At 43.6% G+C, this 14,572-nt stretch overlaps 1 protein-coding gene across 1 annotated transcript in view; it reads left to right on the forward strand.

The window, feature by feature from the left end:
• Positions 1-14,572, forward strand: part of LOC105562135 (dipeptidase 1) — an 85,424-nt gene that overhangs the window by 56,472 nt on the left and 14,380 nt on the right. The window contains exons 6-8 of the mRNA XM_012012699.1: positions 2,965-3,141; positions 3,421-3,505; positions 8,584-8,659. Coding sequence (XP_011868089.1) covers positions 2,965-3,141; positions 3,421-3,505; positions 8,584-8,659 — 338 coding nt within the window. The remainder of the gene's footprint in view (positions 1-2,964; positions 3,142-3,420; positions 3,506-8,583; positions 8,660-14,572) is intronic.

Genomic DNA, 14,572 nt, shown 5'->3' on the forward strand with positions numbered 1-14,572 from the left:
CGTGGCAATAAGAACTATTAGAGTGACCGCGAAATATAAAACTTTTATTTAATGTTTCTAGTATACAATTTCTAGTATACAATAGATTTTAATTTCAGTAAAAAATCTGCAAAAAGTCTTTTTATCGAGCGATAGAGATTGTAAAATTATTCCGCTGAAAGTAGATTAAAACTGCGGATTTAATTGTAGAGAAATGCGTTATTTGTTCACATAAAAATTCCCTTTGTGAACGTTTATTTTAACCCGCAACATATCTCTATCTACCTCTATCCAGTATCATTGAGAGGCCGAAAGAGTCTATTATACGCCTGACATTTATAACGTCAGTTCCACAAAACAAAATTCCACTGAAATTGGGATGGTGCAATCGATGATATTCCACATAAAATGTACTTTCCACTCCTATCGAATAACATTCTACATTGAGGAAGTTACTTTTGGCTTGTCTGCCAAAACTATACGATCGCGGTGAATTAGCTTAGTTTCGGGGTCAAAAGTCGAGGCTAGGAAAACATTAGACGCAGGGGTCAAAAGAGAGTGAATAAACGTCCCGACCCCTTCCTCGGTTTTCGCTCCGAAAAATACCTGAGGGAGCAATGAATGGAAGAACGTATCTATGATACGAGTGGATACCTTTCAAAAGGACTCATGGGAGAATGAAGCTTATTCGTCATCCTGTCGGCCGATAGGTCGTACCAGCCACCACCATTGCGCCACCTTAACACACCCCGGAGATCCCCGAGGGTGGATTCTTCCAATAACAAAAAAAAATGTATATATATCGTCATCTTCCGAAAGAAATAAATTCACTATAAATGTGCTGAGGTAGCGAGATCCATAGATTAAGGCAATAATGTAGCCTATAAAAGAGACCCCTACTAATCTTCATCAATCAAATATTTATGTGCGAGTGTATTTCGCCTACGATGACTCGCTATTCCATTTCCCGACGGCTAAATGGCTTGTAAATATATTCGTTCGCGAGAGTAAAAAGGTATTTTACTACAAAAACGATATAATAAAATAAAGCCAATCTCCTTGGCCAAGATACAAGTGGAAGCAGAATTGCAAATGATCAATCGCGATTGTTTCTTCTCTCATTAATCCGCGATTTTTTTTATATTAAAATTTGCCCTTTCCAGGTAAAGGGAAAGGTAGCTGCAGCGAAAAGTTGGAATAGGTCGCGAATACGCGGAATGCCGCTTCAGAAAATAAATTGCTTGAATAATGGAAAAGAATCGCTTGAGCCAGGCTTACGCATCTCTCTGATCTCCTTCTCCCCTTTTCATCAAGGCTGCTGGCCAACAAAACCAACAGAGCACCATCCTATCGCGTGTCACTCGCACGTGGCCAATTTCCAATTGCGCTCTTGTCTTTCCGCGATTTATGCAACAAGATTTCTCTCGAGTTTCCTCCTTAAAAGTTTATTCTAGTGTTGTCGAAGACATGGATGCATTCTAGCTTTCTCGAAAAATAAATTTGTTAAATTCATTGCGAGAAAGTAAAGTCTCAAAAAGTATCATCGTTATTAAAAAAAAACAAGCAACCGCGTTTATCACGCAAGAATGTGATTAGTAATTTTTTTACATTGAAATCCACGTGTTTTCCGCCACTATCTACTTAACGCGTCACTCAATCTGTTACAAGATTTACACACACGTGAAAGTTTTCTCTATTTATCTGTCAGCACCTCGAGAATCCTTCTCGTGTAGCTTCCCTCGTGCCTCAAGCATCCACAATGAAAACGAGACGGAAGTCACGCTAAGAATCCGTCACGACTTGCGAGAAGAAAAAAAAAGCAGAGGCACAACTATGGCAAAGCCGTGGGGAATAAGAAAGCCGAGAAGGAATCCTAAGACGTTCAGTTTATCACGTTGCCAGTTTAACAAAGCATTCTCGTTTAACGGAGATAACGTTCACCGCGCAGGAAAGAAATCGGAATTCGTGCGACAACTTGGCTCCTAACAAGGATGACTCTTCTGTGCCAAAGAATTCAGCGAGTTTCAATTTTCATCGTTAGTTTCATGAGGCTGTAAATATCTTTTTCTTCTGTCAAATATCTCGTTCTTCATAAAATGCATTTAAAAATACGATTTGTATAAGACTTTTTATCTTCTTTATATCTAATCATTTCTAATGAGTTTATTATCATTATGCATGATCTAATTTTAACACAAAATCGTCCCAGATTAATTTTATTATATACATAAGAGCTCGGTAAAAAATTTTATTTCACCGAAGCTGTTTATTTAATTTTGAAGTATCACGTCATGTTCTGCGAAAATAATGCGAATTGCAAGATATGCATAAATCTTAGATACGATTGTTGTCGCTTAAGCATATTGACTGGCGAATGCAGCATAGAAAATCCGACTTTTCGATTTATTGTACGGACCGCTGCCCCTCGCATTGGCATTCTTCTCGAGAAGGTTGTAGCTCCAGAAAGAATTCGTTCTGAAGCTCAATCCGACTCGTGTAATAAGTGTCACCGACCTAACGTGCGCGCACTATAAACCAGTCCTCCTGCTCCGCTGCTAACGCGAAATTTAATTCGAAGAGCAATCCGACAGATACGTAACAAATTCTCGGTACGTTCTACTTTAATCTTAAGAAAGCAATAACGATAAACAAGAGGCGCCCCTTCTTCCGAGTGGCTCGTCCGAAAAATGTATCAGGACCATAATCGTAAGTTTGCAAAGGGAATAATTTATAAGAGGAATCGTGTGATAGTGTGTACATTGCATTATTCTCGAGCGGTTTCCGCGAATCTCCGCGAGTCCATGTAATCCGGATTAGCGTCGGTTTATCGTAAGAATATTCGAGAGTTGCACCGGAATGTCTTTCAACGCGAAGTCCGAGATCCTTCCAAGTATTTTAATCCGCGGCGCCTCGATACCATTATCGTGAGAACGGGCATTCGCGAGCATCGAAACTATTTAACGGCCGCGCCGTGAAACTTTTCAGAGTGTCGTGCTGGAGATGAATCGACTTGGGATGATGGTGGACCTATCTCATGTCTCGGTGCCCACGATGCTTGCCGCCATGACGACGTCGAGGGCGCCCGTGATTTTCAGTCACAGCAGCGCTCACGCTCTTTGCAACTCCTCGCGAAATGTGCCTGACCACGCGCTGCGACTTTTGGTAAGCTAAGGGCCTGAGTAGAATGGTCTAATTTTCCGACAAGCGGTTCAAAAGTTGTAACGATTTATCCTAAATCAAGTCACCTCGTTATTTCCTTTTTGACGAAGACTTTCACACATTCTTAACCAGGACAGTTAAATAAATCATCACAACTTTGAACAGATATGCTTTTTGTTCGGTACATTATAAATTCCATAAAAAGAGGTTTAAATAAATAACATTTTTAGGTTTCATTAAATTCAGGGAATACGATAAAAAATACGAATATTTCATTTACAGGCGCAGACCGGTGGTATAGTTATGGTATCCTTCTACCCCCATTTTATCAGCTGTGGCGAGAAATCGACGCTCGAAGATGTGGCAGGTGAGCGGATGATACGTTTTGTTACGTTTCGATTATTAATAGCCTCGCGATCGCGAAACCTGTAGCCATAAAAAGAGATGTTTCACCATCGGCTCGTTCGCCCCCCGCCATGTATTAAATAAAATTTCATAAAATCCACTCAGCTGCATGTATTATACGCGCTTGTACGGGCTTAATGCTCGATATCTGCACCAAAATGTGTCATTATCGCGCATTTTTTGAACAACACAATGCGCACGCCATACAATTCTATATCTGGATAAAATCGTCCGTTCCCCAGATTTATATTTTCGCATTTTTTTCCCGAAATGGAGAACAAATACGGCATTGATTAAAATGGTAAACGTTCTTTGTCAATGTCTTTTTCAATGGTACGGCAGTTTTGCTTCGGCGTGCCTCCATTTTTTTATAACTTGAAGCACGACGATCGTCACCTTCCCTCCGTTCCGAGATAATTAATTGAGAGGGAAACAGAAATCGCGTCCAATAAATCCGTTCTTTTTGCGACTGGCGTGCCTCCCGCAGCCGTGGGCTTTTAACGTCGCTATTGACGTCGCAAAGGGAACATCCGAAGCGTTTCGCTGCTGAAGCGAGCAAATGAGTTTTCGCGTTAGGTGCCAATTCCCGCGGGTTGCCATCATATTTGCATTATTACAGAGTGGCTCCAAGTTCCGAAGACATTAACATTTCAGACCGCGCCGGTAATATAAACGGCTGTGTATGTTCTTGATACAATTAGCTATGTACGAATCATGGGAATAGGATTTTAATCCAGCATGTATTAAAGCTCCGTGAAACTCTATGTGAGATTAAATTGCAGCGAGGCGTAATATCTCCCGTTCGAGATGCGAGCTAATAATTTCTAAATCAATCATTATTTTCTAAGAGAGAAATGATTAATTTTGACAGCCTGGTAAAAATGAAATTCCACTGCAAGATGATGATACAACTTTCCCGTACCATGGTGCAGTATATATTGCATTTTATAAAATTAACTGTGTACCTTTCCGCGGCGGGCGAGATCGATCGCGAAACCGAAGCCATCGCGTGTAGGGCGTAATCTAAAGTTCACACTTTCCGCGGCCAAACCGCGATTCGGAGTGCACCCTGCGAAAACCGAGTGCTTCTGCAGGCAAGCGTGACAAACAAAAAAAGCGTCCGTGACACGGGAGCAGCCAATTCTGTTTGCGGTATTGTCAAACGACGCCAGTTTTTTTGTGAAACGCGAAAGTGAATTCTGATCTATAAAAGGAGCGAATCGACGACGACCCCCCTGAAATCTCGCTCGGTTACCCCGAGGAATGAAAAATTATCCCTAATTCATAATCCCCGCGTGGATAACAAACGCGAGATAATAAATTCTGTAATTTCGTCCATTTTTCGTCCGCTAATCTCCGGGATCTCGCGCGCAAGGCCAGCCTCGGACTTGGAACCCCGGAAAATTTGTAGTTTTTCTAGAATCGCGATAATCTCTGTGTCGCCATTACCCAGTGTTTCCGTGTGCTTTCTACCAAAAAAGAACCCCCTCCCCCGTGGATGCGGCGTACTTTGCGGCGCAGAACATATCCCGCCTCGATGCAACTGCAAATTTCACGATACCGCGCGAATCGCCCGTGAACGGTCGGTCGAATTGCAACACGCGCATCCCGGATAACGCGTCGCGCGACCGTGCGACAAAAGAAGGAACAAATGATAATTGCTGGTCCAGATGGCCGCGCATCGGACGTAGCGTAATCGGGCGTAGCCGGGTGCCTGAATAATCGCTTCCTTCCGCGGGCAGCATCTCTATAATTGTTTTACATCGATGGCCACCGAGCCGCGGAGAAAATTATGTCCACCCGGGGGTGGGCGGGGAAGAAAATTATTTGCGGAAGTGCGTTGGAGATAGCGGGCGCGCAATGATAATTTCGATATCGCAACGCGCTTCTCTCAGCCCCGTGGCCATTGGCGCCGTATTACGCTGATGATTGATTTCGAGCGCTCTCGCCGCGCTCGGCCTTTTCCCTCGTCCTGTCCCGTCGCCCTTTCCCAGCAAAGCTGATCCCGCGGTGACCGGGCGCGCAACAATCGCCCCGGGTTAATAATAAACGGCGCGAGACTCGCGCTATCGCAACTCCCCGCGTTACGTTTGCCGAACAATCCCCCCGTCTTTGTTTGCCGCGCGAACGCAATTTTCTCGATTTCAGCTCGCGCCGCCGCGAATTGAAACCGCGAACCGACGGGCGTATCCGTCTTCGGCGATGCGCGCGTACGCCGCAGATGTTGCGGAAATTATTTCCGATTCGCGGCGAAACGCGCGCCGTTTAAACCCCCCCCCCCCTGTTCGCGTCGCGCCTCTAAATCACATTCGCCAGACTTTATTCGCGCAGATGCGCGATTTGTATTCTCAGTTTTGGCCCATTGGCGAGACAATCGGGGAAATTTTAATTACAGGTAGGATCGATTTTCTCCGTGCTGGAACTGGCGTCGGATTGTCACACACGCGCGCACACGAACAGACATACACATATATCCCGCTGGAATATGTTCCGTTTTAGCGACTCGCCATTTACGCAACGCCGTTTCTTCACTGCCACTTTGTAGGACTTTGTGTATTCCGCGCGTGTTCCGCGCGATGCATTAAAATGCAGCGCATCCCGGGAGACATTCGCACGTTATTCTGCCCAAACAAACGTCAACCGCGCTGTTTACGTCGTACATGCAAATCGAAAGATCTCGTGGCAACCTGCTAATGGCACAACCGTCAACGACGCAACGGGAACGCAATGCAAATGCAAACCTCCTCCGTTTATGGCAACGTGCGGCAGCCATGCGACAAAGTCACCCGCGCGGTCCTTTGACGGAAGCACTTTGCAAAGATCTCCGCGCAAACAGCTTTCATCTGTTTTTCCCCCCCTTTCATTTCCTCCCGCGATCGATACGCCGCGACACGAACAATTTTCTAATTGCGACAAATGCCGGGGGTGGGGGGGGGGGGGGAGGGATTTTTCGGAAAATTGCCCACGTACGTGTCGAAATCTCGTTAAAAGCAGAATTTCCGATCAGCGAGGCCGTGTGCCGCTCATCTCCTTACTCACCGTAACGTGATTTTCTAGCCGCGCTTGGTAACGACGTGCCCCGTTGAATCGCGATCAATTTTGAAAGACCGCACCGAGCCGGCCGACATATAATTTACGATATAATGGAGATAACGCGGGAGCAACGCCGCGCAAACGCGAAAATCGAAATTTGTGACGTTTCTGATATGTTCCGCATCGCGCGGCAACTCGAGCCCCGAACAAAATTGCGGCGCAATGAGGCGCGCCGTTATTCTACAGTCTGATCGGCTATGAATTATGTCATTTACCCGATCGATTATGCATGTCGTGTCCGCGTGACTGACGTGCCGTTATCCATTATGTACACTAAGCCATGTAAATGCATTAACATTCATTAGACAGGTACTTTTCTTGTTGATTTTTGGCCGCCCATGTACGTCGCGCGGAAGAAAATAGCTTACGGTGATCGGTAACCGATGGCTTGCTAACGCGTATTATATTCTGTAAAATTAAAGAGAGAGAGAGAGAGAATATCGATCGTTATACGTTCTCGCATAAAAATGATCGACGATGTTGTTTACAGAAACTAATATAAAATTAATTGCGTCAGCATCGATCCGCAGCTCGTCAGGTTGTTTAAATTGAAAGTGCACAAAATAAATAGAGAAATAATATTACGGGTACAATTAAATATGATGTTTTTAATTACTGCGTCCAGAATGTAAAATAATCCCCTATCACTTAAAATATCGCCATATCGCTTAAAATATAATATATTAAATATAAATATTTTCCCGAGCGGTAACTCGGCAATTTATCGACTCGGGGGCGAAACGCGCCCGTAATTCCGATAAGTGTATGAAATTGTCTTTTGAATTTTGCGTCGCACTGCGGAGTGTAAATTACATCCGTGATACATTACATTACCGAGGTGTAAATTATATCCGCGCGCGCAACCATTTCCGAGTTAACAATAACATCCGTCTGACGGATATGCAAATTTTCATTGTTTATGCGCGCGTTCGCGATCTCATTGTTGAAATTATTATTCGATTTTATCCATCTTCGGCGGGGGGAGAAGTCACACCGCGAAATTTGCCCACGTGGGAGAATTGCATTGACAAACACGATTGCCACACTGAGAAAAATTTTCATCGGATAAACCAATTGAATGGTGTTTTCGGTGGTTAATTTTTCCGATTACGTTCTCCGATTAAATTATGGACGCATCCGGTGAAATTTGTCCGCTGAAAAATGCAGCTACCGATTAAATTTGATTGAAAAGCCGATCACATTTGTCATCGGATATGTCCGTCTGTTATTATGTAATTATTCGATTATATTTAATCGGACATTTTTCTCACTGCAGCAATGAACAAATAGCGTCTGTATTCCGGTTGCCCGGGTATCTCGACCGAGGATTAACGCGCGTGTGCGAACCTTTTCCCTGGAATTTTTGTGCAATTTGCGCGCGACCGCGCTAATTGCGAACTAATTTACCGTCCCTTTCGATATCTCACGTAACTAGAAAGACGAGTCCGCGCAGCGTTAACGGATGCCTTCTAGGCTATTCCGATTCGCGAGCGCAATCTTCTCTTGTATTAAAAGCAGGAATTAATTATGCGCGACGTGGAGAATTGTGTTAGCAATTGTGGACTAACTAGGCAGCCGGGATGCAAACGCGGGGCTGCAACGGACGCACGACGTTGTACGTCAAATGTGTGCGAAAAAAAAAAAGGAATAAGTATTGCTGGCGGACAACAATGGAAACGGGGGAGAAATACATAATACAAGCGTAGGTAATTTTCTTTGCGGCCCTCGGTGAGGGTAGTAACTCGCGGCGTTATTAGTCGCGGTTGAAAAATCGTCCGCGCCGCGTTCACAGCCGCGTTCGCAGGCAGTCCGCGGTTAGGATGGCGAATGTAATTCTCCTCGTTACATGGCAAATGAGCTACGCGCTCCGTATATCGCGGTGCACGCTAAGCGCAACGGGCATTACTACGATTACGTAATACATGCAATTTTCGTGATATGTTACAGCGCACATCAATCACGTGCGGAAGATAGCCGGGGTGGATCACGTCGGCATCGGGGCTGGATACGACGGGATCAATTTGTAAGTGCGACGCATTCGAAACAGTGCGCGAATGTAATTGTACGTCAAACGCGGCAGATATACGGAGGGAAATATTTCGTCGAGTGCCATAATTAGCTTGCACATGGAATGGCACGATCGGTTCAACGATCGCCGGTGAATCCGATTGTTTCGACGAGAACCACTTTGACCTCGTGCAGCGATCGCCCCGTTCGCATTAACGACTTTGGACCTGAGCAGAATGGCTGTCTTGTACTCTTAAGACAATGGTTTTGTGTTTCAAATCTTTGTCTTAAGGGTCGTTCCACTTTAATAGCCCAAAAATTATGCTTATCTTTAACAATTTTTTTCACAGTAAATACCGCATACAATGAAATCAATCTTTTTGGGATTCGTTAGGGCACTCTTAAGTATCTAACACAAAAAAATGTTTGTCATAATTTAAACAATTTTTTAATTAATTTTGTAAAAATTGACACTTCGGGGCGCCAACTTTACAGACCTTCGCTGTCCCAGCCTTCCTATCTTTCCTTTCTTTTCTTCTTGTACGGTCTGAAAAGCATTACGACTCGTCGAGATTGTTTTGCGAATTGTCTGAATTACAATTGCGGAGAGTTGTCGATTGAAGGGGTCATTCCACTTTAACAGCCCAAGAGCTATGCTTATCTTTAACAATTTTGTTCACAGTAAATTCACCATAAAATGAAATCAATCTTTTTTTGAGGCAAATGATTGCCTATAAATTTCCTCGTCTCTGATTGGCCTGATTATAGTGACTTATGACTCATTTATGATTTCTGACCACTGACTTCTGCCTCATTGTAGACCGGGCTTTAAAGTAACACACAATAACTGTCTTGCGACTTAAGAATACAAGACGGCCATTCTGCTCAGGCCCTTTCCTGCCGCGCGAAAACAAATGCAGATTCGTAGGCGCGTATCAGCTCCGCCGAATTGATTGCGAACCAGCGCGTGCAAGCGCGGAGAAGTTTTCGGTTTCCATTGCATGTGGGACGGGGGTGTAGATCAATACGGTACAGAGCGCTACCGATCACTTGCGGTGCTCGGAGACAGTTGAAGTCCCTTCCCAAAATTTATGAGAGGAGATTACTGGTTCGATTGCAGATGACCATCAAAACGTTCCGGCTCGATACATCTCGCTTGTAACCCGAGAGTAGGATCGAAATGGTAGGATATAGGAAAATAATATACGCGAGGGAAAACGGTTTTTTGTTATTTTTCTTTTAGTCGCGAGGAGACTCCGTGAATGTCGTTTGAAGCCCATCAATTCTCCACGAGAGAAGTCGATCGCACCGACGCATTTTTAAAGAATCCCATAAAATGTTATTCTCGCGAAACACCGGATGATATTCAGCCGTTTGTTAAGGAACGGCCGATATTATTTCGTTTTATTATCCCAGTCTTCGTTATGCTTTTCACGCAGTTTGTTCAGCGCGAGAACGATGCGCGGTGTTCTCTGCCGTGATAACTCGATATATAGAGGCTGCTAACAAAAGTGGGAATCAGGTAAACACGTGGACACATCGACCAACCCTTTTTGTTAAAAATGCCGACCCTTTGTGACGCGCGGGTTACTAAAATTGCGGCCCCTGGTATTAAGCTTAGTGAAAAAATTGACAGCATGAAAGAGAGCGAGACAGAGGGAGGGGAAGAGAATAAAAGAGAGATAGAAGGAGTGACAGATAGAGAGAAACAGCTCTAACCGCACGTAAATTGAAGGGGATAACTAAAAAGTTGTTGAGTTTCCCGAGTTTGCGTGAAAAGCACAGGTGGTCGCGTCTGGTGTATATGATGCAAGATTGAAAAACAGTGTGGATGCATTGAAGCGTGATTTGCGGACCAAACGATAAAGAAGAGAAACGACGTAAAAGGTGCGCCGCTGATCGAACCGTCGCGGTACGTACGGTTTTTCCGTATTTTTATCCGGCGACAATATCGAATACCAGTGCGGAGAATCAGAAAAATAAACGTGCAGCCAGATATTATGCATCGGTGCTGCGAATAATTAATGATCAATGTTCTTACTTTTTTTTTAGGAAAATGGTAGATTCAAGTATAACAGCTAAACAGTTAAATCTAGGATGCGATGTAAAGTAACGCCTGGATAATGTGTAAAAGAGAATGAATCAGCGCGTTCTGGTTGTGAATACAATTATCAAACACGAGCTTTTATTTACTTTTCACGGATAAATAAATTTTTTTACAGTCAGAAAAAGCCATGAAACGAGCAAACAAAGATTAATAAATGAACGTATGGGTTATTAATTATTGATGAAATCATATCGTATAGAATTTTATTTTATATATTATTTCTAGTTTTTTGTAAAAGTATTCAATTACCATACCAAATGAAAACAGGTGCCCTGATATCGCCACGAATTTTAAATCAACAAAATTTGTACATATAAATACCTGAATTTCCAATATTATTGATAAATTTTTACAGACGGGGGAATATTAAAAAAAAAACTATTATGGGAGAGGAATAATTATGATCATAATTAATCGCATCTGACTAAAAATAATATTAAAAACTAAAAAATACAAATTTTTATTAAGTTTATCAAGTTTTATTGAACTTGTACTCGGAGGGTAGAGCAGAAAAATTTCAATATTTCCAATTTTTTCAATCTTCGATTGATATTGTGCCGCCATTTAAAACTTATCAACTTTAAATGCGAAACAATCCACGCGTTCCATATTGTTTCATTTAAATTCAATTTTTATTTGCGGTAAGAGCGTCGGACAGATCAAAACTTTATTAAAGTGGTTTCGCGTCCAATCATCGCAAATTAAAATTGATAACGCAAACACATCGTGCCAGCCGCATTGCGTTTTTTTAATTTATTTATTTCATCCGCAAAAAACCTATTTACCCCCCTCCAGTCTTAAACATTTCGTAGCTCCCTCGCGAAGTGAAGTCCGAGATTTCTGAATGCGACGGTTTCGAGGGGAATGACAAGGGTGCACTTTAGTGGTGTTATACGAACAGGACTCGAAGGAGATGTCGCACTAGAATGAAAACAATGTTCGTTTCCTCCGCTGCAGTATTCCAGCTTCTCGCGTTACGAAAGAAAGGCGTTTTAATATAATATCCGCCACGGACATTCAGGGTTTAACGTTGCGCCACTCGCGTTGGGAAAGAAATCTGAAACAGCTACCAAACCTCTAACGTATTTGCTCGGAGAATGTATCGTAAAACGGCAAGGACGAGACGGAAATCCGGCGAGAGGGAGAGGAGCATTAGTCTGTTATTCGCGTACACACGCTACTTCGCTTCCTTTCAAACCTTTCGCAATAAACGTACATTGGACCTGAAAACTGGCAATATTGATGGTATCTAATATCTTCTTTCACGAACACTAGAAAAGTAATCGATGAAATTTTTTTAGGAAGGCGAAGCCTGCATTTCATCCGCCGGGGCACTTTTATCCGAATACGCGGCGAATTCGCCGCAAATAAATTCAATAACGTGCTTTCATTGCTGACAAAAACCGTTCTCTCGCAAGTATATTTAATTTCGGAGATAAAACTATGTTATTTCCGTGTCAGAGGGATCACGTACGGCGAATCGTACGGTGAAGCGTTTCAGCTGACATTCGTGGTTGAAATTTCAACGTGCTAATCGCAACAGCCGAGTATCAGTAGAAACCGATGAATTGTCATAAAACATTTTTCCGGGGAATCCGTTTATCGTCATACACGGTAACAGAATTTTCATAAATTTTCATAATTTTGAATAAACATTTTCCTATGCGCGGCCGCGGCGATTCAAAGAATTCAAAGGTACTTCTCGAGGCCGGAGTAAAACGGTCAGGATCGGCAAATTCCAAAAGTCTTCGGCAACGCATCCGTAGTAAAAACAAGCCCTTCGAGAAGTCTGATGAATCGCAAACGCAAATAGTCGCGGTAGCGATTAACGAAAGCAATAAACAATTGAACGGGAGGAGAAGCCGGCACGTTTGCCAATGACAAATTTGCACATCAGCTATTTGCCAAATTAATCAGCAATTTGTCCCGCGGAAAGGAAATTACACGGTCCTCGAATTTCATGCAGAAACCACGCCGGCAACTGCATTAGAAACAGTCGTGCTGCAATCCACGACGGAAACGCCGCGTTCTTAATTGCACGTTAAATTAACTCACCGGTTGACAGCGCGTGGTTAAAATTTCAACGAGCTAATCGAGGGAACCGTTCCGCAGGGAACCCCTCGATTCGCGGGTAGCGCCGGCTAGTGGCTCATTGCCTCCACGTAGGAAATTGGTCCGAAATACACCGAAAGCCGAAAGCACGGCGCTATTTATTCTTCGGCCGATCAATGCGTTTATTGCTACGCCCGTTGCATTTCCACTTCGTCAGCCGCTTCAGTCCGTGAGTTTTACCATGTCCACATTGCAACACGGCTACAAATAACTCCATTGAAGCAAATAACGAAATAATATATACTACTGGTCGACAAACTCGCGCGCGCCGTGCTGCCTGAAAATCGAATCGACTAATCTGCGGCAACTTTGACATGCAAATTCTAAATGCGATATCAGTTTTGGCGAACTGATAAATTTCGTATCGACGGCCTTCGTTTCTATTCGATCGGGCGAAACATATGGAAAATATTTTGCATCGCGTTACAATAATTTCGTATGCAATAAGGAATCTTATGTCGCAAAAGTTCCGGGCGTTCCAGCCCAAAGTGCAGTTATATGTCTTTCATTTAATATCTAGAAAAAATACTGCCACCGCCGTAGCCAAGAGGGAAGAAAGCCATCGTTTTCGTCTGAGTGAGCTGTTAAAATTTCAGCCGGTTAATCGTAGAAAGTATCCGTCTCATCGGCTATACAAACCGGTAGCTCTCACGTAGAAACGAGAAGCGACGGGAATATTCGTACGAGATGGGTCGGAAAAAGCGTTGGGAGGATGTGTTTAATTATTTCTAAGGGTGGAAAGACAGAGAGAGAGAGAGAGAGAGAGAGAGAGAGAGAGAGAGAGAGAGAGAGAGAGAGAGAGAGAGAGCGGGTCACGCGCGGAAATAGGCGGAAAGTGCGGGGGCGAGGAGGTTAAAACTGGCAGGACGTGGGGCTGCAGATAGTTCTGCCGGCCAATAAGCTTTTACGCCAGATTAAAATTCATATCGGCGCCTTCAACGAACCGGTCGTAGTGCCGTATCCAAGAGTAGCCGCCTATGAACGACCAAAGAGTTTAGCGCGTATCGTTGGAACAAAAATGATGAGTCAAATCTAAAGTTTCAAGGGAGAAAACAGTTTTCGTAAACGGGAAGACTCGGGGGAAGACCTGCCGCAGCTTGTAAATACGCCTTCCTTTTTGCTTTGAGAAATGAACTGTCGTTTTCGCGAATTAGGTGCAAATGGTAGCAAATTTGATTTCGATCAGTGCTCGCTTCGATAGAAATGCGACGTTTAATTGTTACAAAACATAAAAAATGCGTTGCCGCCCAGGAGTGGCCGCTTATGGATACGACCAAAGATTTTAGTGCGTATTGTCGGAACAAAAATGATGAGTCAAATCTAAAGTTTCGAGGGAGAAAACAGTTTTCGAAAATGGGGAGACTCGAGGGAAGGTCTCCCGCAGGTTGAAAATTCACCTTCTTTTGTGCTTTGAGAAATAAACTGTCGTTTTCGCGAATTAGGTGCAAATGGTAGCAAATGTGATTTCGATCAGTGTTCGCTTCGATAGAAATGCGAGGTTTAATTGCTGCAAAAAGGTAAATAATGCGTCGCCGCCGAGGAACAATTAACGGAGGTCGCGGGAGAATTGCGGATAAAATTGCGCAGCATCCTATGTACATACCTGATAGCGAAAGGTAAATGTTACGTCCAGAGTCTTATCGTCGCTTAACATCCAAGTCACGATCGCGAAAAAGGACGAAGCGATCGTCGATGGACACTTCCTGCCCC

Source organism: Vollenhovia emeryi, unplaced genomic scaffold, assembly GCF_000949405.1.
Source record: "Vollenhovia emeryi isolate VEMERY1.0 unplaced genomic scaffold, V.emery_V1.0 DF939194.1, whole genome shotgun sequence".
Taxonomy (NCBI): Eukaryota; Metazoa; Arthropoda; class Insecta; order Hymenoptera; family Formicidae; genus Vollenhovia; species Vollenhovia emeryi.